This window comes from Papio anubis, chromosome 17 (genome assembly GCF_008728515.1).
Source record: "Papio anubis isolate 15944 chromosome 17, Panubis1.0, whole genome shotgun sequence".
NCBI lineage: Eukaryota > Metazoa > Chordata > Mammalia > Primates > Cercopithecidae > Papio > Papio anubis.
Genome location: NC_044992.1, coordinates 71,419,103 through 71,443,390, shown reverse-complemented (window position 1 = coordinate 71,443,390; position 24,288 = coordinate 71,419,103). Strand labels below are relative to the sequence as shown.

Sequence of the window (24,288 nt, the reverse complement as noted above, 5' to 3'; positions counted from 1 at the left end):
TAAATGCCTCCTCTGGGCTGGTTCTGTATGAAATGCTAGTAAATGTTTAGCATTAGCAATTGGTTCTCTGAAAAAAAGAAATGTATGTATGTATATACATTTAATTATTTATTGTAAATGTCACTGATAGGCAGGGTGCAGTGGCTCACACCTGTAATCCCAGCACTTTGGGAGGCCGAGGTAGGAGGACTACTTAAGGTCAGGAGTTTGAGACCAGCCTGGCCAAAATGGTGAAACCCTGTCTCTACTAAAAATACAAAAAATGAGCCGGGCATGGTGGTGCGTGCCTGTAATTCCAGCTAATGGGAGGCCGAAACAGGAGAATTGCTTGAACCCAGGAGGTGGAGGTTGCCATGAACAAAGATCACACCACTGCACTCCAGCCTGGGTGACAGAGTGAGACTCCGTCTTAAAAAAATTTGTTTTCATAAATAAATAAATATTACTGATATAAAGGATGCATAGCACACCATTCACAAATAATAAAATAGTCCAGACGTGGTGGCTTATGTCTGTAATCCCATCACTTTGGGAGGCCGAGGTGGACAGATCACCTGAGGTCAGGAGTTCAAGACCAGCCTGACCAACACGGAGAAACCCCGTCTCTACTAAAAATACAAAATTATCCGGGCATGGTGGCACATGCCTGTAATCCCAGCTACTCAGGAGGGTGAGACAGGAGAATCGCTTGAACCCAGCAGGCGGAGGTTGCAGTGAGCCAAGATCGTGCCACTGTACTCCAGCCTGGGCAACAAGAGCGAAACTCTATCTCAAAAAAATAAAATAGGCCGGGCGCGGTGGCTCAAGCCTGTAATCCCAGCACTTTGGGAGGCCGAGATGGGCGGATCACGAGGTCAGGAGATCGAGACCATGCTGGCTAACACGGTGAAACCCCGTCTCTACTAAAAAATACAAAAAATTAGCCGGGCGAGGTGGCGGGCGCCTGTGGTCCCAGCTACTCGGGAGGCTGAGGCGGGAGAATGGCGTGAACCCGGGAGGCGGAGCTTGCAGTGAGCTGAGATCCGGCCACTGCACTCCAGCCTGGGCGACAGAGCGAGACTCCGTCTCAAAAAAAATAAAATAAAATAAAATAAAATAAAATAAAAATAAAAAAATAAATAAATAGAAAATACTCCCCATTGTAAGCTCCATATACCGATTGATTCACAGAACATTTTTGTTGCTTTTTTGCCAAACTCTGGGATCAGTTGCCAGCCCAGGCTTGCCTTTGATAAATGAGTGTGGTTCTGACTTGAATGGCTGTAGGTATTTTCATTTAAGTCAACCAGTAAAATGAAAGTAAAACAATGAAGGAATAGGTCAAACTTCTCTTTCGTAATGATGTCAGTAACTTCTTTCACAAATCAGGTAATAGTTTTTTAATACTACTTCCTCCATTTCTGTGCCCTTCAGATCATAATAGGCCGGGTGTGGCGGCTCACGCCTGTAGTCTCACCACTTTGGGAGGCCGAGGTCAGTGGATCACTTGAGCCCTGAAGTTTGAGACCAGCCTGGACAACATAGCAAAAACTCGTCTCTACTAAAAAATACAAAAATATGCCGGGCGCGGTGGCTCAAGCCTGTAATCCCAGCACTTTGGGAGGCCGAGATGGGCGGATCACGAGGTCAGGAGATTGAGACCATCCTGGCTAACATGGTAAAACCCCGTCTCTACTAAAAAAATACAAAAAAAAAAACCTAGCCAGGAGTGGCTGAGGCAGGAGAATACTGTGAACCCGGGAGGCGGAGCTTGCAGTGAGCTGAGATACGGCCACTGCACTCCAGCCTGGACGACAGAGTGAGACTCCGTCTCAAAAAAAACAAAAACAAAAACAAAAACAAAAATATTAGCCAGGCATGGAAGTGCATGCCTGTAGTCCCAGCTAATTGGGAGACTGAGGTGGGAGGATTGCTTGAGCCCAAGAGGTACAGTTTGCAGTGAGCTGAAATTGTGCCACTGTACTCCAGCCTGGGTGACACAGTGAGACCCTGTCTCAAAAAAAAAAAAAGGAAAAGAAAAAGTAAAAAGAAAAAAAAGAGGGAACAAAAGAACATAATGGCTATAAACAGGACACACTTTTGTTTTTTGTTTTTTGAGATGGAATCTGCTGGAGTTCAGTGGTGCAATCTGGGCTCACTGCAACCTCCACCTCCTGGGAATTCTCCTGGCTAATTTTTGTATTTTTAGTAGAGATGGGGCTTCACCATGTTGGCCAGGCTGATCTCGAACTCCTGATCTCAAGTGATCTGCCCACCTTGGCCTCCCAAAGTGCTGGGATTACAGGCGTGAGCCGTCGTGCCCGGCCAACAGGACACACTTTTAAGTTTAATCTGCATCGTTAACATTTTTTCTATCACTTTCTAAAGTCTAGACAATCAACAAAATGAAAACTCAAGTCATGATTTGTCATGTTTACCAATTTCTGTTGAGTAAAAGCTCCAGCCATGGCTGGCTTCAAGCTACCAATAGGACAGCGCTGAAGGCAGAATTGGGCTGAGATGTGCAGCAGCCGCCCCTGCGTGGCATTTTCCAGCACACACACAGGGGACGCAAAGAACCCGGGAATGTGGGAATCTGAGGAAATCATTAGGAAGGAGTCAGTTGTGAGCATTTATTATCGTTGTTCTTTACATCATTTCATTGTGAATGTAAATCATTTAATTTGTAATCACGGCTGTGTTCAACAATGGGTTCACAAAACGTCTGAGAATGTGGCCAATGGCTCTTGCCAGCCCGTATGGGTGGACCAGCTTCACCTGGCTGTGTGAGCTCACTTGGCCCCCAAAAAAATCCTATTGATTCAACATTCATCCGACAGGCATGTGCTGGGCATTGTGCTAGATGCCGGGGACACATCGGACAAGGGTGTGGAGCGGCCCCGACCCTTGCAGCTCTTATGTTCCAGCAGGAGACGCAGGCCGGAGATGCATTCAACATCCAGAGGATACTGTTTGTTAGGAGGTGAGGGTGCTATGGAAGCAGGAATAAGGAGATTGGGAGTGTGGGTGGGGACAGGGCTGGGATGGTAGTGATCAGGTGGTCAGGGCCAACTCATTACTAAGATGACATTTGAGTAAAGACTTGAGTGAAAAAGAACCATGCAGATATTGGAGAAAGAACATTCCAGGCCAGGCGCGGTGGCTCAAGCCTGTAATCCCAGCACTTTGGGAGGCCGAGATGGGCGGATCACGAGGTCAGGAGATGGAGACCATCCTGGCTAACACGGTGAAACCCCGTCTCTACTAAAAAATACAAAAAACTAGCCGGGCGAGGTGGCAGGCGCCTGTAGTCCCAGCTACTCGGGAGGCTGAGGCAGGAGAATGGCGTAAACCCAGGAGGCGGAGCTTGCAGTGAGCTGAGATCTGGCCACTGCACTCCAGCCTGGGCGACAGAGCGAGACTCCGTCTCAAAAAAAAAAAAAAAAAAAAAAAGAACATTCCAAGTGGTGGCTACAGTCAGTTCAAAGGCCCTGAGGCAACACCAAGTCAGTGTTTGAGGATTAGTGGAGGAGCCCGTGTGCCCAGAACACAGTGTGCAAGGGAGAGAGTGGTAGAAAAGAAAGCCAGGAGGTGACGGGGACACATGAGGCAGGGCCTTGGATGTCAGAGGACTTCGTAGGGTGTTGAACCAAGAAAGTCTCCTCTCCCCTTTGCAGATGAATACACTGGTGCCCAGAGTCACGCTGGTGGCCGGCGGGAGAGCTGGGAGAAGCCCGGGTCAGTCTGGCTCTCACCACGCCATGCTCCTGCTTCCACATGGCAGGGGGACAGTCATCAGGTGTACAGCAACCCAGCTCCTACCTGTCTCAGCAGTCCTAACTGGCCATGGCCAAGAGTTCCCTCAGGTCAGTCCCGGTGGATCTGGACCTCTGCCTGAGTGGCTCACGGGAGCTGGGAGGAACAGAGACTCTACCAGGTATTAGGACCCAAGGACCTAGGAGACTCCCACACGAAGCTGAAGACAAGGCTGTCTAGGACAAGTAGATGAGTCACATCTAGTCTGACATGCAAGTCACTGGGGTGCACCCCACTTGCAGGGGCATTCCTGCCACATGAGTAAGTTGCTCAGCTGCCGGTGACCTGGGGAGGTGCAACCTTAATGGGGTAAAGAGGAAAAGGGGCTGGGTGTGGTGGCTCATGCCTATAATCCCAGCACTCTGGGAGGCCAAGGCTGGCAGATCACCTGAGGCCAGGCGTTCGAGACCAGCCTGGGCAACATGATGAAACCCCTTCTCTACTAAAAATACAAAAAAAAAAAAAAAAAATTAGCTGGGCATGTGATGCACGCTTGTAATCTCAGCTGCTCAGGAAGCTAAGGCAAGAGAATTGCTTGAACCTGGGAGGTGGAGGTTGCAGTGAGCCAAGACTGTGCCACTGCACTCCAGCCTGAGTGACAGACGGAGACTCCATCTCAAAAAAAAAAAAAAAGGAAAAGGAAAGGCGCATGTAGTGTAGCTGGGAGGAGGGTGACCGAGTGTGCAAACACCACTACTGGGGCACCTCAGCAGGCTTGGGGACTGATGAGGCCTCAGCTCAGAAAGCCTGCTCCAGGCCCCTCCTCCTCCCCCCTCAGCCACGTGAGCCTGCTCATCCTGACCACAGCTGGACACCTGACCCGGGGGCCCCCACTAGTTTCCCCCAACAGGGATGACGAGGATTAACAGGACAGCTCTCAGCCTGGGAGGACTCTGGCTGCTGGAATGAGCTGGTCTGTTGGGGGAGGGGGCACTGGAAGCCAAAGGACCCAGAGGGAAGCGGAGACCAGACAGGAGCCGAATCACAGCCACGGAAAGCCAGCAGAGACAAGGACAGTGAGCTGCCAGAGGAGGGGACAGGGCCGGTCTCATGGGACCTGCAGAGACCCATGGGGCCCTGAGATCAGAATGGCCCCAGGCGGGTGGTATGGTCCAACACCTTGAAATTGTTAATAATTATTAAGCAAGGAGCCCCACATTTTCATTTTGTCCTGTGAAGTGAATGGCCCCACCACCTTGTCTGGGGCTGGCAGGGAATGGGGAAACTCTTAAGAGGGGGTCCCTCTAGGCAGAGTCCTCTGGATAAAAAAGGGACAGGTTCCGGGGAGCTGGGATGTTCTTTGTGTCACCTCAAGTCACAAGCCAGGGTAGGAGTGAGGGAGGAAAGAAACCTTTCTTAGATTTCTTAGGTTTCAGACCCATGGGCCCAAGGGGTGGGCAGGGGTGCTGGTGGGTTCTGTCCTGGGAGCCCAGTGCTCATTCTCCCAGATATTTCCACCCAGCAAGGGTCCTGCCTGTGGGCCTCTGGGCCATGCGAGGAGGACCAGAGCCTGGCTGTTTTGAAATAGACAATTATGGCCAGTAGGACCAGCCTGTTCAATACTCTATTGACAAGTTCACCTTGGCAACCTGGAGCCTGGCTCCTCCGTGAGTGATTCTACCTCCTGGCGTCCCTTTGGTCTTAAAGGCACATCTCCACCCTCTCCCAGACTATGCATGACCCTGACGAAGGGACCAGACCATACATGCACCAGCAGAAGGTACAGGGACTCCTCTCTACCCAACTCTCAGCCCCACTGCTACTCCTCCTCTGTGCCCCACCCTCAGTCCCAGGACCTCACGATAAAGCTCGTTTTCCTGGGGCAGGGGTTGCAGAGGTAGATGATGTATTTCACCCTAGTCTGCTCTGGAGGGTGGGATATACAAACCCTCAGGTCCAGCGACACCTCTGCAGGATTGGAGGGTCTGAGCTGAGGGGAAATCACAGACATGTATTGCCCCTAATCAGACTGCTAATGAGTGACATGAAAAATGAAGGCGGCACAATCTATGTTGCCCAGGAGCGGCCTGCGCCAGCTCGGCAGGCTGCGTCCATCAACATCGACTTTTCCTTTCTGGAAAACCAGAGCTGCCCCAGGGCTGGGACTTGTCCTCCAGGACACACACAGGTGCCACAGCAGAGCACTTGGTAGTTCCTGCGATGTGCACGTCAGAAGACAGATGTGGTTCCCCTGGGTCAGGCTGAGAAGCAAGTGAGAAATTGTCAGGGGCCAAGTTGCCCTTGGTCCAATTGCTTAACGCCTCTAGCATTGTGTCTGCACCCATCTGTCTGTCTGCCTGCCTGCCAGGGCCTATCTGGGGAAAGAAGGCAGAAGTCAGGCTTAGTGCAAATGAGAACGTATCTTTGCCCGTGGGTAACCAAGAAAAAGATGAAAAAGTGGCATCGGCAGAGTGTGGGAGTGAGCTATCCTCAGATCGCTCTGTGTACATACAGCTGTGGCTGTTTTTCAAAATTCCGAGAAAGACTTCTCTCCCACATAGCTTCTGTGGCAATATTTTCTCTGGTTTTGTGCAATAGTTATTGGCTTCTATGGTACTAGTTCTTGGTCTCCAGGCTAAAAAGATAAAAACCGCAGTCATCCCCAATAGCTTCAAAAAGAGAAGGATCCTTTCTCTGTGGCTCTTCTTCCATGAGATCCTGCCATTTCCTTAGAATCAAAACACTAGTTTCAAGCAAGGGGTTGGGGGTGGAGGACACGGGTCTATTTCTGAACCTTCCGATGTGAATGAGTCAAAGAATACAAAATCACCCCATTATCATCATTACTGTCAAATCACAGGGCAATCAGCTCCCTGACACAGGCCAGACGGACATCCGGGAGAAATCCATAGTGCCGGAACTGGTTCAGAGCCCCACGAATTAACTGGGAATAAAACCACAAGAGAAAAGCAAGCTTGTGTTTCTTCCCCCTTTTCCCTGTTACTTTGACATGCTTTTTGTTTAAGCAAATAAACAGAAGCCAGCATTCAATAGCGAGGAGAAGTGGCCCAAGGTTGTCCTCGTGTTCCAGGGCACCCGGGCAGGTGGACTCTGGGCCACCAGGGCCATCAGTCTAGGGCCAACAGTTGATTTCACTGAAGGCATTCACACAGGAAGCTGGTGGTCCCGACTCGTGAGTTCTCCTCAGAGGTGCCATTCTCGAAACTTCCCCCAGAAGCGAGACTGCACCTTCACTTTCATGGCCCCTTCCTCCATACAAAGTTATTTAAAATCACATTTTATAGGCTGGGCGCGGTGGCTCATACCTGTAGTACCAGCACTTTGGGAGGCTGCAGGAATTACCTGAGGTCAGGAGTTGGAGACCAGCCTGGCCAACGTGGCGAAACCCTGTCTCTACTGAAAATACAAAAAAAAAATTAGCCGGGTGTGGTAGCCGGCACCTGTAGTCCCAGCTACTTGGGAGGCTGAGGTAGGAGAATTGCTTGAGCCTGGGAGGCAGAGGTTGCAGTGAGCCAAGACTGCGCCATTGCACTCCAGCCTGGGTGACAAGAATGAAAGTCCGTGCCCAAATAAAATAAGTAGAATTACATTTTATAGCTTTGTTGGAATGAACACATTAATATTATATACTAAAATATTTTGGGTTTTGGCTGGGCGTAGTGGCTCACACCTGTAATCCTAGCACTTTGGGAGGCCAAGACAGGCAGATCACCTGAAGTCAGGAGTTCAAGACCAGCCTGGCCAACATGGCGAAATCCTGTCTCTACTAAAAATACAAAAATTAGCTGGGCGTGGTGGCACATGCCTGTAGTCCCAGCTACTTGGGAGGCTGAGGCAGGAGAATCGCTTGAACCTAGGAGGGGGAGGTTGCAGAGAGGAGACATTATGCCACTGCACTCTAGCCTGGGCAACAGAGCAAGACTCCATCTCAAAAATAAATAAATAAAAATTAAAAAAAAAAAACAAAATAAAAGTCTGTTTTTTTGAGACAGGGTCCTGTCCTGTCACCAGGCTGGAGATCAGTGGCATGATTTCGGCTCCCTGCAACCTCCACCTCTTGGGCTCAAGAGATCCTTCCACCTCAGCCTCCCAAAGTAACTGGGACTACAGGTGTGCACCACCATGCCCAGCTAATTTCCGTATTTTGTTTAGAGATAGGGTCTCCTGACGTTGCCCTGCCTGAAATTGAACTCAAGGATGAGTTCAACTCATGGATGAGCTCAAGCGATCAGCCGGCTTCGGTGTCCCAACGTGCTGGGATTAAAGGCATGAGCCACTGCGCCCAGCTAGTTTCTTCCGATTTTAAAATAAATTATATATACACAAAATGGAATATTATTCAGCCTTTAAAAGAATGGAAATTCCCTGGAGATATTGGTTTAAAGAAAAAGGATGGGTGGGCCGGGCATGGTGGCTCATGCCTGTAATCCCAGCACTTTGGGAGGCCGAGGCGGGCGGATCACCTGAGGTTGGAAGTTCAAGACCAGCCTGACCAACATGGAGAAACCCTGTCTGTACTAAAAATTCAAAATTAGCTGGGCGTGGTAGCACATGCCTATAATCCCAGCTACCCAAGAAGCTGAGGCAGGAGAATCGCTTGAACCCAGGAGGCGGAGAGTTCAGTGAGCTGAGATCACACCATTGCACTCCAGCCTGGGCAACAAGAGCGAAACTCTATCTCAAAAAAAAAAAAAAAAAAAAAAGAGAGAAAGAAAAGAAAACAAAAGAAAAAGAGAAAGGATGGAAATTCTGACTCCTGCTACAGCATGGATGAACCTTGAGAACATTGTGCTGAGTGAAATAAGCCAGTCTCAATGGACAAATTCTGTGTGATTCCACTTATATGAGGTCCCTAGAGTAGTCAAATTCATAGAGACAGAAGGTAGAATGGAGGTTACCAGGGTCTAAGAGAGGGAACTGGTGTTTAATGAAGACAGAGTTTCAGTTTGGGAAGATGAAAAAGTTCTAGCAATGGACCGTGGTGATGGTCCCACTACAACACGAATGTGTATATGCCACTGAATTGAGCCTGAAAAATGGGTAAAATGGTTCGTTTTATGTTACATGTATTTTACCACAATTTTTAAAATAAACAGTTTTTTTTATTAGAACATTTTCATGGGCCCTGCACAAAGCCTCCTGGGCCTGATGGAGAAAAGCCCCACCCAGGAGAGCACAGGGCTGGCTCCACCCCTGCACCACACATGCCGTTTATCAACCGAACACTCCCACAGCCACACCCACAGGATTCCTTCCAGTCTGTGTCTGTCTGAGCCCAGAAAAAGAGGAAATACTGAGCTCTATCTGGACCTTCATCCAGCGATGATAAATAATCTCGTGTTCCAACCCAGCTCCCATCCTCTCAAGGCCATGGTCTCCACCAGAGGTCTAGGTCTTGGGGCCCCTTCCCCGGACCTAAGGCATCTCTTAGGGCTTTAGTGTCCTCAATTAGCAACCCAGGGAAAGCACAGAAGTGCCTGGGCTCTGTTAAGAGGCGGCATTTATCAGCCAAGCGAACATTTTTTTCAGTGAACCTCAGTTTAGGGGAAGCAGTTCCTGGCGGGGCTTTGGTTCCAGGTTCTTCCCCTCCCGGGACACCCATTCCTAAGGGGAGCAGGCTGGTCTGCCTGGAAACATTTGCCCTGTAATATCAGTTTGCTTCTTATTGGCCCTTTGATAGCAGAACAAGAGGCTCTGTGATCCTCTGGACCTCAGATTTCCTTTTAAACTCTCAAATAAATAGATATGTGTGTGCTGCTCGTGTGGACTTCCCGCTGGGAGTGGAAGGGCCCCGAGGACGGGGCCCGCGTCGGGGACAATGGCCCGCACCCCTGGGGCCTGTTCCGTGCTCAGGGCGCAGGGGCTCCCAAGGTTCAAAGTCCCCTGGAGCGGGTTGTTTCTGGCTGCGAAAGCAGCAGCCCGGCCGCCGTGGGGAGGGGGAGGGGACAGCGTGTGCAGGAGGCGGGGTGTGCGGGGCTTTTCCGTCCATCTCTCATTGCAGCGAGACCCCGGCTTTGCCCGCGTCCTCCTTCCCCCCTGCGGGAGAGGCGCGGAGGGGCTGCCCGGCCGGCCCGGGGGAGCCCGCCCCCTAGGGGAGGGCGTGGCGAGTGCAAGCTCCTCTGCGCCCCTGCCTGGGCCCCTCCTGGGCACTCCGGACTGGCAGGCGAGGAGCCAAGGGCGATCCCTGGGGGTGGGGGGTCGGGGGGCGGGGAGAGGTCCTCATGGACTATCCCCAGGGACCACTTCTGGAAACGGCCTTCTGGAAGAAGCTGGGGAGGGGGACTTCTAGGGCACACCTGGGGTATCTTCCCGGAGGTGGGGTCAAGGGGACACCCGCACATTTCTACCAGGATTCAGGAGGGCGGAGCGACCAGATGGACTGGGGTGACCGCGTCCCACAACCTCGTCATCGGGGATGGGGGTGGGGTTGGGGGCTGGACAGGTAGGGATGAAGTTGCACTGCGACCGGACTCGGCTCCGGAAGTGTCCAAAGCCTGGGCCCCATGCAGACAATATGGAATTTTGGGGGTGCCCGAGGTGTTACCACCCGCCCTGCAGTGCAGGCCAAGCTGCGGTCTGGCTGGGCCCTCCCGGCCGCCATCCCACAGCCTCAGGATCCCTGAGCCCCTCTCGGTTCGCCCCTCAGTCCTGCAGAGACATCGGGGGCCCCCAGGTGTCCGGCGGGGTTCACCGCGCTCCCGCCTTTGGGGATCGATCGGCTGGCGGGCGACGCGCGGCCGCGGCTCCGGAGCCTCCGCCCCCTCCCCCTCTCGGGCTACGCAGGACGCGGCCTCCAAGCAGCGTCCTCGCGGTTCCGGGCCGCGGCCAGGCCCGGCTGCAGGCCAGCCGGGGAGGCGGAGACGCGCCGGGCCCTTCCGATCGGGCCGCCCCTCGGCTCCGGGGTTGGGGAGAGGGAACTAGAGCGAGCCCAGCTTCTCCGCCAGCGGCGCTCGGCGCCCCCTTTTCTCGCCCCCTCCCAAGCCAAACACCCCCACCTCGCGCGCGTGCTTAACCCTCGGCGTGCCGCGAGGCTGGGAGCTGGGAGGGGGTAGCCGAGGGGGAGGGGCGCAGGGGAGCGAGTTGGAGGGGGGCAGTTGCGCTTCGGCTGACGACCACCTCGGGGTCCGCCTAGCGATATTTATTTCATTCCCTGGCTTGCTGCAGCAGCTCTTGGTTGGAAAAAGGAAGAAAGAAATCTGCCCTGTGTGTGGGCCCCGCTGGGTTTGGGGGCGCGACGGGGACACCCGAGAGGAAAACACAGGGGCGGGCGTGAAGGGGTGAACCTCAGGGGCACCAGAGAGCCTCGGGGCGACCTTGAGCAAACGAAACCCAAATAAAACCACAGTGCGCCGAGGCCGTTGTGAGCGCGGCGGCTGCAGCGGCGGCGGGCGGTGGAAGCGGTTCCAAAGATCATATTTGAAATATGGATCCCGGGAGCGCAGATCTCCGGGCCGGCGGGGCCTCGCGACTGAGTGGGGGCTGGGGGCCGGATGGGCTTCTCCGGGCGGGCCTGAGGTGGCTGCCCTGACGTTGGGAGGGACGGACGTCGTAGAAAATAGCGGTCCCGCTTCGGCGCCTGCCACCCCAGCGTGCCGCAATGCGGAGGCGCGGCCCTGCGGGCGGCGGTGTGGCCCCAAGGGGTGCCTGGGCCCTGTCAAAGGGCCCTGGCGTCGCGGTAACTCCGACCCCGCGTCCCGGTCCGCGCACCCTGTCGGGCCAGTCCGCAGGAACCCCCGGCTGCAGTGCCGCGCGGCACGCTAGGGTGGGACTCGGGGGCGTCGAAGGCTTCGCCGCCCAAATGAAAGCAGCCCTTTCACGGGCGGTGTGACAAAGAGCAGAAACATTGGAGTGGGGACCGGGAGGTTGGAGGGGCACCCTTAGAAAGAAAACCACCCTTCCAGGAGGGTGGAGGGGCGGAGTGCAGGGCTCCCTCACAGCCTCCCCCTGCACGCACAACCCCACCAGTTCCGCTGCCCCTAAGCCGCCGCTACAAGTACGATATGATCAACGCCAGCGCGAAGTTTTTCTAAGGACAAGGGAGAGAAATGAGTGCTTGTTAAAGTCCGGGTAGATTTTGTAGTGGTTACTGGTAAATCCCCTCTCGATGATCTGCAATCCACCTCCGAGGGCCGGGAAAACGACACCAACTTGAGAGCTTTCTGAGTCGGGGGAGCGACCCGGGAAGCCACGGGCGGCCCCCTCAAGGCAGAGCCCAAATCTGGGTTCCGTGGGCGGGCGGTGGCAATCTCCTTGCCCAGAGCACCGGCTCAGCGAGAGGATTCCTTTAAGAAGTCGTTTATTTCCCCGGGATGGTGCAGGTCATGCCCTTTACCATACCGAACACTTAGTAGCCACCCTCCAGCCCACGGCTGTTAAAAGGTTCCCGACTTCTCCAGGGTCCACTCCTTCAACATTGTCCCCACCAGGAGCGAGCCTGTGGCTGAGCTAGATGGCAGCTCTCCTCTCCAGGGGCCCCTGAGGGCCCCGGGGGCCCAAACTGCGGTGGCATCTGGAAGGCTTCAGTCTGGCAGCAGAACCAGGGGCTCGACGAGCCCCTGTCTGGGAGGGGGCAGTATCAAATGAGCAGGTCAGCGGACCTTCTTGGGGGCCTGTGGGTCTCTGGTTGTCCGAAGTCGGGGGCAGAAGCCCTAGCAGAAGGCTCTGGGAATCCCAGGTGTAAGGCTAGTCTCTCCTGCGGCTCCCTTGGAGGGGCCAAGACAGCCGGGTGGGATGGCAAGGGCACCCCCATGGGAGGCTTCCCAGGAAGGGCTCTCTGGGGCATCAGGGGAGCTTCCAGGGGCGCCCACTGTACCTTCCCAGGATTCTGTCCCACCTCCTGGCTCCCATTCGCTCTCCCGCGGACCTGAGCTCCTCCCTACACCCGCTGGCAGGGGTGCTCCAGGAACCAGCCACCCAAATTAGATAGGGGCCTCTCTCCCCATCTGCCCTCCATCCACTAAGACAAAATAAATAACCACGGAAGGGAAGTCAATTGCTGGTGCTTGTGAATTTCACTTTCAAAGTTGTAGGCAAAAAGGCCAGGAACCGGGGTGGCCGCGGGCTCCTTGGGCTTCTGAAGTGCTTGGGCGGCCCCTGCGGCAGTCTTGGGGAGCCTGAAGACGCTTCCTGCCGCCGCACAAGCAGCTCCAGGAAAGATCCGCTGTACAGACCCCCCCGCCCTTCCTCCCCAGCTCCGCGGCTGGTCCAGCCCGGGTCCTGCGCAAACACGTCGTCGGGGCAGCGGGTCCTGCTGTGTGGCCCCGAAGTCCTCAGCATGGGCCCCCGAGGGGCCTGGGCGTAGTGAGCGAAGCGGAGTCCGACGCCCCTGGCAGCAGGGAGGCTGCAGCAGCCACTCGGCCTCCCCCGACACCCCCGACCTGGACGCCGCGGAAACACCCACTGCAAACAGATTTTCCAGGGGATTTTCAAAAGGGGGAGGGTAGAGTGTCGGGAAGCTCAGCCCCTTCCCGGACAAGGGGACTGGCCGGGACAAAGTTGCTGCAGACCTCCCGATGGTCCGACGGCGCAGGTGGCCGGTGCGGCGTGGACGGGTGACTGCCACCTACAGCGCTTCTCGCGCCAGCCTCGCGACCCCTCTCCTTCCACAGTGGAGCTGTCCCGCGCGACAGTTCTTCGCCCTGGGCAAGAATGCCAGGAAAAAGCCAAACACGGCAGGAGAAAAATATTTTCCTGTACACCCACCCAGCTTTTATAAACCCTGAGAGCCGGCCCCCACCCCCTGCAACTAGTTAGGGAAACCAGGCAGGCGTCTTGCCACCTTGCTTGCTCCCCCCGCACCCCAACACTCAGGGAATCCTAGGTTTGCACCTCAAGCTCGTTAGAGATCAGTCGCAAACCCAACACTTCTGCTGCCATCAGAAGACAACCTTCACCCCTACACCCCTGGGGAGGGGCCACGTGGGTCTCCGTGGGCAGGAGCCGCCGGGCAGCAGCAGCCTCCGTGGTGCAAGAGGTGCAAGGTGATAATGAAATGGAGTCCACGTGTGCGTTCAACACCAGACCGTCTTCAGGCTTCTCAGGGATTCCTGGGCGAACACAAGCCCCGCGCAGGCTCCTCCCTCCCCTGCTCGCCCAAGCCTCCGCGCGGTCCCCAACAGACAGCCGGGTCGTGTGTCAGGGCGGTGGTGGAGACCCGGATGGCTCTTTGCCCGCCCCCATCCCTCGCTCCACTCTCGCTCGGCTTTTGCTCTTTTTCTTTCTCCGTGGACGCTCAGCCAAGGGATTGCGCAAGCTTCCTGCTCGCGGTCCTTCAAGAGCCTGTAGCCGGGGCCCAGACACACCCCAGATCAGGCGCGCCCCTGCCCCTGCCCCTCGGGCCGCCCTGTCCCCTCCTAGGTCCCCCCACCCCGACCCCACGGAGCTCGCGGGCCCTCGGCGGCGCCCTCGGCAGGCCGCATGGGGCGCAGCAGCTCCACCAGCCGGACGCAGGAGCCGTGCGCAGGAACGCGCCGTCTCGCCGCCGGAGGTGCCAAACTTCACACTCGCGGCTGCTCGGGCCGCGTCAGTCCAGAGGGCCTTGGCTTGGCCGCCTGTCGGGAACAAGGGTCCGCGGACACATGGCGAATGCGTGGCTCCTCGGTTATTCCGTTCATCTCCCCTTTGCGCTGCCCGTTCATCCCCCGCTCAGCCCCAATCTCTTCCCGGCCCTCCGAGGTCCCTCTTTCCAGGCCTTTCCCTGGACCCCACGAAGTCCCCTCGGGCCCCCAAGCGGACCTCGGCCTCCCGCACCCGTTCTGTCTGCCTCCTGTGCCTCTCGCCTAGCTTGACTCTGGAGGCGGATAGAAATAGGACATCTCGCCCCGTCAATAAAGAGGACCAAGTGTAAATTCGGAGCCCTTGAGGATCGAGGTGAGATCGTATTTGGAGTCCTTTCTGCTGAGGTTCTTGGGTGCCAGGGTCCCGGAGCTGGCTGCTCCTCGGTCCCGTTCCTCGTGCGTTCTTCAAGCTCTCTTTGGCACCCAGTCCTCGGCCTTCTCCCCGCCCTGTCCCTTTCCCTCCTCGCGCTCCGATATGCCCGGAGCCTGGAGGCGAGGCGGGGCCCGCAGGAGGGCGCGAGCTGCCCCTGCCCCATTCCGCCCCCTGCTGGCGGGGCCCGCGCGTCCCGGGCCGCTGGTGACGCAATTCGGTGCAACTGGGAGCGGCGGCGGATGCTTCCGTGGCCCCCAGCAGGGGTCCCGGGGCCGTGAACACTGAGAACGAGCTGCGAGGGGGAGGCCCGAGCACCAGGCTGCGGGCGAGGGGTCGCTGCCGAGACCCTCCCGGGCTGTCAAGCTCTCCGCCCGCCTCCGCCCCGGCGGACACACCTCTCCTTCCCGGTCCCGCTCCCTCTCTGCAGCCTCCCTCTCCCAGGCTCGCCGATCCCTCCCCCCTGCACCTCCCCGGCGCCCTCCCCTCTGCGTCCCCCACCCGCGCCCTTTCCTCCTCCCCCCGCCGCCCAGGCCCGGGGCCTCCGGTAGGCCCGGCTGCGCCAATCCGCGCAGCGGCCCGCCCCCTGACGCCGAGCTGGGCCCGGCGAGGCCCCGCCCGCTGACGTCCGGGATTTGCATGAGTTCTTGTGCAGCCGCGGCCCGGGCTCAGTTGTCTGAGCGAGCGCGAGCCGGGAGCCGGGGCGGGCGCGGGCAGCGGCGGGCCGGCCGGGGTGTGCGGGGCGAGCGGCGGCGGCGGCGGGGGCGCTTCGGCCGGGGCGGCAGCTGGGCGCCGGCGGGAGCTAGCAGCGTCTGCAGCCGCGCCGGCCGCCCGCGCCCCGGCGCGCTGCGGCTGGGCCATGGAGCTGCCAGCTGTTGGCGAGCACGTCTTCGCGGTGGAGAGCATCGAGAAGAAGCGGATCCGCAAGGTAGGGCGGCGCGGGGGCGGCGAGCGGCGGCCGGAGCGGCCAGCGAGAAGGCGGGGAGGGGGTGGGGAGGCTGCGGGCCGGGCCGGGGATCCCGCGGAAGCTGATGGAGTGCTGTCTCTTCCCCCCAGGGCAGAGTGGAGTATCTGGTGAAATGGAGAGGCTGGTCGCCCAAGTAAGTCGCGGCGGAGGGCGGGGGCCCGGGGCCGAGGCGCGGGGCTTGGGGCCGCGGACCCGCCGAGCCAAGCTGGGGTGGGGAGCGGACGGGAGGCGGGGTGGAGGTGGGGTGGAGGGAGGAGGGGGTGGGGAAGTCGGTGGCAGGCACTGGGGAAGCCGAGCCGCCGAGCCCGAGCCCGGCGCCCTGTGTTGTGCTCCGCTCTCCGGGAAATGCCATCACTAATTTATGCACTAAAAGGAGCCGGAGGAGCTGGAGAGACGCGGGGCAGAGCCGGGGAGGCCGGCGGAGGGAGGGAGGGCTTAGGCACTGACTGATGTGCAGCAGAAAATGGCTCCTTTCCCCTTTCCCTCCACCGAACGGCTCCATATTGCAAAACCAAAAAAAAAAAAAAAATTAAAAAGCGACGAAAATGCAATTGTGTGCCTTCTCCCTCCTAGTGGTGCAGGGAGGGGAAGAAGAAAGGCAGAAAATGTTGGGAACTGTCACTGCAGCGCTTTTGGTGGAGAATTTTTTTTCTTTAATTTGAAATGCGAAGGCACCGGATGGAGATAGACGCGCAGGCACACGCACACTCACACACACACACGGAGGCATATTTTTGTGTTGCTGAGTATTTGGGGTTTACTTGCCCGTGACAGCAGGCTCCTGGGCCACGAGGGGGTGTGGGGGGGCGCTTGGCTGTTGGTGATCGGATTAGGGGTCAAATGGAGAACGACTGAAGCCCTCGCGGGGACTCGGGGCTGGGGAGAGGAGGGGGAGTGCGACTTTGCATTTCGGCTGCTTTGCACGCAGGGTTCCTGGTGAGCAAAGTGGCTTTGGAACATGTCGCAGTAACATGCTTAAAATTCTTGACAACTGCAAAATAAACTGCTAGTTTCATTTTCCTTACCCCTCCCCTTTCTTCCTACCCTTGCGTGTTTATTTGAGGGGGGCAGTGTATCAGGGATTATGTCAGGCCTGCAGAAATCTACCCTCCACATCCACAGCTAAATGTTCATAAAGACAGAGTAAGGCTTTATGTCACTCCCCACCTGGAGGCCTCGGCAAAGCTGGCTTTTTTTTTTTTTTTTTTTTTTTTTTTTTTTTACACCGTGTCCCCCTCCCTTTTCCCTTGCAAGATATAACACGTGGGAACCGGAGGAGAACATCCTGGACCCCAGGCTGCTGATCGCCTTCCAGAACAGGTGAGCGTCCCCCACGCAGCCACCGCCTGCCACCCGTGACCGTATATGGGAATGGCAAAGGGGGCGACGCAGTAATAGGAAAGGGGCGGGTAGGGAGTTGGTGGGAGCCCCCTCCCTAACCGGCCTGGATGGGCACGCTGCGGCCCCAGCTCCTCTAACCAGCGTCCTTGGCGGTTGCTGCAGCTTGGGGTGGGGGCGGGGCAGGGCCAAGGAAGGCCAGGCTTGGGTTTTGGGGGAACTTTAGGAAGGGTGTGTGTGGGTGGCCCTGCAGCTGCCCGGAGAACTTGGGGCTGTGCCTGGCTCCCCAGGGGCCCCCCCTGTTGCAACCTGGGAGCCCCACCCCCGGAGCCTAGGTGTTGCTGTCCTGCAGCCACTGGCCGCTTGGCACCAGCACCTCGCGGTGCAGCTCTGAGGGAGCTGGCATTGTGAAACCGCCCGGACGTCATGGAACTGAACTTAACCTGTTGGCGGCTGGAGAAAAGTTGACATGGCCTTAAAAGCTGCACCCACACACCCCAGGGAATTTAAGCTTGGTCAGGAGTAGATTCCATACAGTGCTGGGTTGCCCCCCACCCTGACCCCACTGGGCTGTTTGGTAGGGCAGGGCCACCCACCCTCAAGGCAAGGGGGCTTGACCCAAGGGCCTGGGGTGGGCGCTGCCTGGTGGTGGAGGGGTGGCTTCTTCTGGGGACTCATCCTCGTGCGCACGGTTGCTTGTCACGCTGCAGCTGCTGCAGCTGGGTTCGTTGCCGGTGGCTGTGGTTCTCTGTTTCGGAGAGGGTAGAAGGGGGAAGGGCGGGGAGGGGAGGAGCAGCCGGGGCCCTTGGAGCTCGGCCACCCCGCTGCCTTCCATCTCTCCTCCCCCTTTTATTTTGCACTATTTCCTGTGGCGCATTTGGCGCTAAAACTGTAAACTGTAGACCCTCTGAGCTAGCCACCGGCGGGGCAGGGAAGTTGCCCTCCTGCAATGCAGGGGGGCCCAGAGCCGGGATCCTGCCCCATTCCACCTGGGAGTTCACCACCCTGTAACCATGTCAGCAGCTGATGCCACGTTGCATAATGGGCCCCTGAAGAATTAAAACACAGGCTGTTGCAATGCCACGCAACTTCAGAGTCAGGCCCTGGCCCCCACCCTGGGGCATGTCAGAACTCCCCAGGGTTAGTCCAAAGGGGCATGGGGGTGGTGGCTAGAGTCTGTGAAGAACCCGTTTCTGGCCCAGGAATGGGCTGCAACTTTGGCAACACTAGAGAGGCATCCCACTCTTCTGTGGAGGGCTGGGTAGTGCCTGGGAAGATCCAGCCCCCAGCTGTGGATCACCCTTAGGCTGGCCTGAAGGCAGGAGCCTGGTGGCTGTAGTGACCGGTGCCTCCGCCCATGGGCTTTATTAATAATTTGGAAATTGAGGCAGCCAGGAGCCAGACTCCAAGGAGGAGGTGGTGCTTCTCCTAGCTGCTCCGGCCACGCCCACCTGCTCAGCTGGGAGGAGCCCAGGGTTCACCAGGTGGCTACAAACCTGGCCAGACCCTGGCCTTGGTGGCCTGCCCCCGCCCCAGCCCCTAATTGGCTCATTTGCCGCTGTGTAAACAAGGGCGCAGCCCCTCCCCCTGTTTAGTGCCTGGCCTTTAAGAAAGAACCCTCCCTTCTGCCGGAGGCACTCGTTATCGGAATCTTAATGAGGTCATTAGCATCCCGCGCTTCTGACGGGAGGGATGAGGTCGGCGCACACCTCGCTTGGGCTGGTTTGTCTTCCCTGGACCCCAGTGTCCACTCCGCTTCGCACAGAGAGCCACAGGTCCAAGGCTGCGGGCACGAGTGCCAGAGGTGCAGCCCTAAGCTTCTGCCTCCTGAGCACAGAGGTGGGGCCTGGGGGGTGCTGATTCAGGTGTGGGCATCAAAGTGGGGGAGCCCTTCGCCCAGGACCTCTTGGGCAGAGGAGGGTTGATGCGAAGGTTGAGGGCACTGAGGACTGACCCGCCCTAAGCTCTTGATTCCTCTGTGTCCTGCCAGCCCTACCTGATGCTCTTTGAAAGTGGGGGGCCATCACCGAAGATTCCGGAATTAGCGGGGAGGGGGTGACTCAGAGGCTAACAGCACTGCCCTCTGTTCCCTCCCCCTCAGGGAACGGCAGGAGCAGCTGATGGGATATCGGAAGAGAGGGCCCAAGCCCAAACCGCTGGTGGTGCAGGTGAATACACGTGGCCGCCCCCGGGGACCCCCTTGACATGTCCACCAGAGCTGCCTCCAGGCCCGGGGATGGGGGGGTGGTTCCTCCCAGCACCCCAACCCCGCTTCCTTTCTACTAGACCTCCCACCTCCTGCCCCCCATGAGGCAGCTGCGGACCTGGTGAGGGCTGGGACACTCCAGAAACTCCTGGCATGCGGTGGGGCCGGCTTCCTCCCTCCTCTCACCCCTGCACCCGTTCCCTCAGGTGCCTACCTTTGCCCGTCGTTCCAATGTCCTGACCGGACTCCAGGACTCCTCCACTGACAACCGTGCCAAGCTGGATCTGGGCGCGCAGGGGAAGGGCCAGGGGCATCAGTACGAGCTCAACAGCAAGAAGCACCACCAGTACCAGCCACACAGCAAGGAGCGGGCGGGCAAGCCCCCGCCGCCGGGCAAGAGCGGCAAGTACTACTACCAGCTCAACAGCAAGAAGCACCACCCCTACCAGCCCGACCCCAAAATGTACGACCTGCAGTACCAGGGCGGCCACAAGGAGGCGCCCAGCCCCACCTGCCCGGACCTGGGGGCCAAGAGCCACCCGCCCGACAAGTGGGCGCAAGGCGCGGGGGCCAAGGGCTACCTGGGGGCAGTGAAGCCCCTGGCTGGTGCGGCGGGTGCTCCAGGCAAAGGCTCCGAGAAGGGCCCACCCAACGGAATGATGCCGGCCCCCAAAGAGGCTGTGACGGGCAACGGGATCGGGGGCAAGATGAAGATAGTCAAGAACAAGAACAAGAACGGACGCATCGTGATCGTGATGAGCAAATACATGGAGAACGGCATGCAGGCGGTGAAGATCAAGTCCGGCGAGGTGGCCGAGGGGGAGGCTCGCTCCCCCAGCCACAAGAAGCGGGCGGCCGAAGAGCGCCATCCCCCTGCCGACAGGACTTTTAAAAAGGCGGCAGGCGCAGAGGAGAAGAAGGTGGAGGCGCCGCCCAAGAGGAGGGAGGAGGAGGTGTCCGGGGTTAGCGATCCGCAGCCCCAGGATGCCGGCTCCCGCAAGCTGTCCCCGACCAAGGAGGCCTTTGGAGAGCAGCCCCTGCAGCTCACCACCAAGCCCGACCTGCTGGCCTGGGACCCGGCCCGGAGCACGCATCCGCCCTCTCACCACCCGCACCCGCACCCCCATCACCACCACCACCACCACCACCACCACCACCACACCGTCGGCCTGAATCTCTCCCACGTGCGCAAGCGCTGCCTCTCCGAGACCCACGGTGAGCGCGAGCCCTGCAAGAAGCGGCTGACTGCGCGCAGCATCAGCACCCCCACCTGCCTGGGGGGCAGCCCAGCCGCCGAGCGCCCAGCCGACCTGCCACCAACCGCCACCCTCCCGCAGCCCGAGGTCATCCTGCTGGACTCGGACCTGGATGAGCCCATAGACTTGCGCTGCGTCAAGACGCGCAGCGAGGCCGGGGAGCCGCCCAGCTCCCTCCAGGTGAAGCCCGAGACACCCGCGTCAGCGGCGGTGGCGGCCGTGGCAGTGGCAGCGGCGCCCACCACGGCGGCGGAGAAGCCTCCAGCCGAGGCCCAGGACGAACCTGCAGAGTCGCTGAGCGAGTTCAAGCCCTTCTTTGGGAATATAATTATCACCGACGTCACCGCGAACTGCCTCACCGTTACTTTCAAGGAGTACGTGACCGTGTAGCTGGAGGGCGTCGGAAGGGGAAGCGCCATTCCCGCGGGGGGGGGGGGGGGCTGAGCACCTGGGGCCTCGGGGCAGACTCCCCTCTCGCCAACCCGCCAACCGCGAGAGACCCGGGCTGGCCCCCAGGGTGAGGACGCCCGGAGCGGAGGTAACCATGCTCCCCCTGCGGCGGCTCAGACTCGGGCAGAGGCCCGTTCCACGCGGTGCCGGCGGGGCTCGCCCTCTCCTGCCCTTCCCTGCTGGAGATGGACCCCCGGAACGAACAGGGCAGCTGTGCGCCCGGCCTCAGAGTTCTGGTATTATATTTTAACCGTGCTAACTTGTCAAGTGCTGACTCTACTCCCGTTTGTACGTGGTGTTATTATTGAAATGTATTGTTTGAGCTCAAAAGGCCCGACCACCCCTCTTCGGGCTGCTATATATATATTTATTTGTAGGTATTTATATATTGAAATATAAAAACCTAGATTTATGGAGTTTCCTCTAGATCATGTTATATTCTATATCAAACAAACTATTTTCTTTTGACCTTTTTTCTCCTCCATCCAGTATTTCGGTTGACTTCATTTTCTCCCCTCTTCCCGTTCCAGGAACTGCAATACCAGTAACCTTGGTATATATTTTTTGATACTGTACACATGGATGTGTTGTTTCTATGTGCAAAAAAAAAAAAAAAGTTTGTTAAAAGGCTACACGAGCTCTCTAGAAACTGCTGCTACTAGAAATGTCTAAACTATAAGCTTCCAACTATTACCTGCTTGAATGTAAATATTAAATGGAGATGTTGAAGGTGCATTTTCGCTGTTTGAGATGAGCTCAGAAGGAACGTCGGAGGCAGGGAGGGGCCGGACCCCTCTGGCCACCAACTCCGCCTTCGAGCCCTGTGCTGAACCTTTGCACCAGCAAAGTGGGCTGGTTTTGCGGGCCGCAGCGCCGGCGCAGGAGGGTGACCCCGCTCCCTGGGAAGTCGAGAGGCGCCCGGCTGGAAAGGGGAATTCCTGCGGGGGGGTGGGTGTGGGAGCCGTCCCCGCCCCCAGGGCTTTCCAGCCGGCGGTGCCCACTGCACTGGCAAACACTGCGTTCTAGGTAGGGGAGGAGGGGGTGCAGGGGTGGGCGGCGTGGACACGCGGGCGGGGCTAGTCCCCCTCGCGGCCCCCACCGGGCAGCGGCTGACCTTTGGCTCTCCTCCCCTCCAGCCCCCACCCTTGGGGCTCAACACACCCAGGCGCAGGCCCTGGCGGGGCAGGGAGGTTCCTTAATAACCGCGCCCGGTAGGGCAGGTTCCGCGGGGCGGGGACCCCCAGCCTCTCCGCGTCCCCGGCTGGCATCGCCGGCCCCGCCCCACCGAGGAAGCTGCCGAGGCCCTTGCTCTTCGGGCTCTCTCCCCGGAAACCACCAGGCCAGAGGCTCCCACTAGAGGCGCGGCGAACGCGGCTGGGGTGGGGGGTGGGGGGCTTCCTGCAAGATGGATGGGGACGGGGAGGAGGGCAGGCGAGCGAGGCCTGCCACCCCCACTTCCTTAGCGAGGAGAACTGGGACTCCTTACCCTTCTCCCTTGGGGTGGCAAGGCCAGGGCCCTTGGTGTCGCGTGGGAGGAAGGGGTTAAGGGTCCGGAGGGGGCGACGGGACTGGGCCGAACTCTAGAGTGCGGCTCAGCTGGCCAGGAAGCCGCGACCCGGGAATGCGGCGGCGGTGGCCAGCTTTCTGCAGACGCAGCGATCTTACTCCTGGTCGAGGTGGCCGCACAGGGCCAGGGAATGCGGGGCTGGGGGCCTGGCAGGCGCGGGGCTGCTCCCGGCCTCCGAAGCCCTTCCCCTACCCACTTGGGACCAAGGGGCCCGGGCCTGTGCGGGGCGCCAGGGCGGAAGAGGTCAACGTGGTTCAGAGAGGTGGGGGGTGGCGAGGTGGCGAGAGAGCCAGTGTGGGGAAGGCTGGGGAGAGATGAGGGCCAGGAGGGCGGGGAGGCCTGAATGCGGACAGTGTGGCCAGTGTTGGCTGCAGGCCACCAGCGGCTGGACGTGGGGGAGGGGTGCCCAGGGGGGGGGGGGGGGGGGGGGGGAAGGGAAGTTCTTTAAAAAAAAAGCCGTTAGGAGTTTCTAGCCCTGGCTTTTGTGAGTGGTCCCTCCCACTCCCCGGTCACCCCAGCCCCATTTAGAGTGAGTTACACACTCCCCTCCCCCTCCACGGAATGAATGTCCTTTGCCACCCCTGGAGTGGAAGGAGGGTGATCTTGCTTCTGGCAAACTGCTTGCTGGGCACGAGAATTGGGCCTGTCCTTCACTGGCTGGTACACAAAGGCCCATGCCAGGCATGGACGTAGTCTCCCTGTTTTTCTAGCTGAGGAGAACTGAAGACTCAGGATGGGAAGGGAAACCCCTTGTTCAGGCCCGCACAGTTAGTGACCGGAGTGACCCTTAGTCCTTGGTGGTGTTCCCCACCCTGTGGGTGGCTTCTGCCTGGCTGGGTCTGGGGGTGGGAGGGGGAGGTAGAGGATGGCAGTCCCACAGAGCAGGGATGGAAACCGTTCCACTACCATTCCTGGAAAGGCATGGCCTGCAGGTGGCCTGAGGCCTTCAAAACCAGGCCTGCTGGCAGAGCCCTCGAGTGGAGAAGGGTGGTCCTGGGCAGAGCCTGAAGCCTGAGGTCAGAAGGCAGACAACGGGCAGAGCTGCTGGGATATCAGCCTGCTGCCAGACCTAACAGAGTGCCTAAGACCCCCTCTGCCCCTAGAGGGTCCAAGACCCCTTCTGTCCCTAGAGTGTCCAAGACCCCCTCTGTCCCTAGAAGGAAAGGGACATTTACTGACCTGAGACATGCCAGGTGCCACTGGGCTTGTGGCTCTTGTTCAATTCAGTCCTCACAGGGGTTGGGCTTCCCTGTGGGAGGAGAGTCTGAGGTCCTGATAGGCAGACAGCCTGCCCAGGTTCCATGCTCATTGGAGAGCCCAGCTGGCTGCTCCACCACCTGCAGGGAGACACCCCATGGCCACCTGCCCCAGGGCCTCTTAGACACAGGCCTTCTAAGGTGTCAAGGGTTTGGAAATGCTCCAAGGGGGTCAGGGGCCCTGGCACTGGGACAGGAGGGTTTCTCCTCAAAGGGTCTTTGGGGTGGGGAGAGTCCAGCTGCCTTGGTTCTCCTGGGTGTAGACTGCCTCTTCCTAACCCTGGATGTCCCTCAGTGCCCAGCACGTCACAAGCAAAGGGTAGTAAAACCTCTCTTTGAGCCCAAGCTCAGGGAAGAGAAGGAAAGCAGGGCACTAGGTCTTAACCTTGAACACTGGGAAGCCTACGTGTCTATTTTTTCTCGAAATGAATCTTTCTAATGGGGCTGAGCCTCCAGCATCCAGGCTGGAGTTCGCCCAGCGCAGAGAGAGAAGCACTTGTGTATCCACCCCTGAAAAGCGAGCCCTGCCTGCCCCAGCCCCGCCCCAGTCTCTGGTCTCGGTGTAG

The 24,288-nt window shown here is 58.3% G+C and overlaps 1 protein-coding gene across 1 annotated transcript; it reads left to right on the top strand.

The window, feature by feature from the left end:
* Window positions 1–15,357: 15,357 nt before the first annotated feature.
* CBX4 (chromobox 4) lies at window positions 15,358–21,634 on the top strand. Its single transcript, XM_003913530.4, has 5 exons — window positions 15,358–15,610; window positions 15,739–15,782; window positions 16,904–16,969; window positions 19,089–19,155; window positions 19,400–21,634. Exons 1-5 carry the CDS (start codon window positions 15,542–15,544, stop codon window positions 20,837–20,839), a joined length of 1,686 nt encoding a protein of 561 aa, XP_003913579.1. The 5' UTR covers window positions 15,358–15,541; the 3' UTR covers window positions 20,840–21,634.
* Window positions 21,635–24,288: the final 2,654 nt, after the last annotated feature.

What these genes read in the sequence shown, in the direction of transcription:
- CBX4 (XM_003913530.4), top strand. Translation starts at nt 15,542, where the DNA reads ATGGAGCTGCCAGCTGTTGGCGAGCACGTCTTCGCGGTGGAGAGCATC. An exon ending in TGGAGAGGCTGGTCGCCCAA is followed by an intron (nt 15,783 to 16,903) that starts GTAAGTCGCGGC and finishes TTCCCTTGCAAG; the next exon opens with ATATAACACGTGGGAACCGG. An exon ending in CCAAACCGCTGGTGGTGCAG is followed by an intron (nt 19,156 to 19,399) that starts GTGAATACACGT and finishes CCGTTCCCTCAG; the next exon opens with GTGCCTACCTTTGCCCGTCG.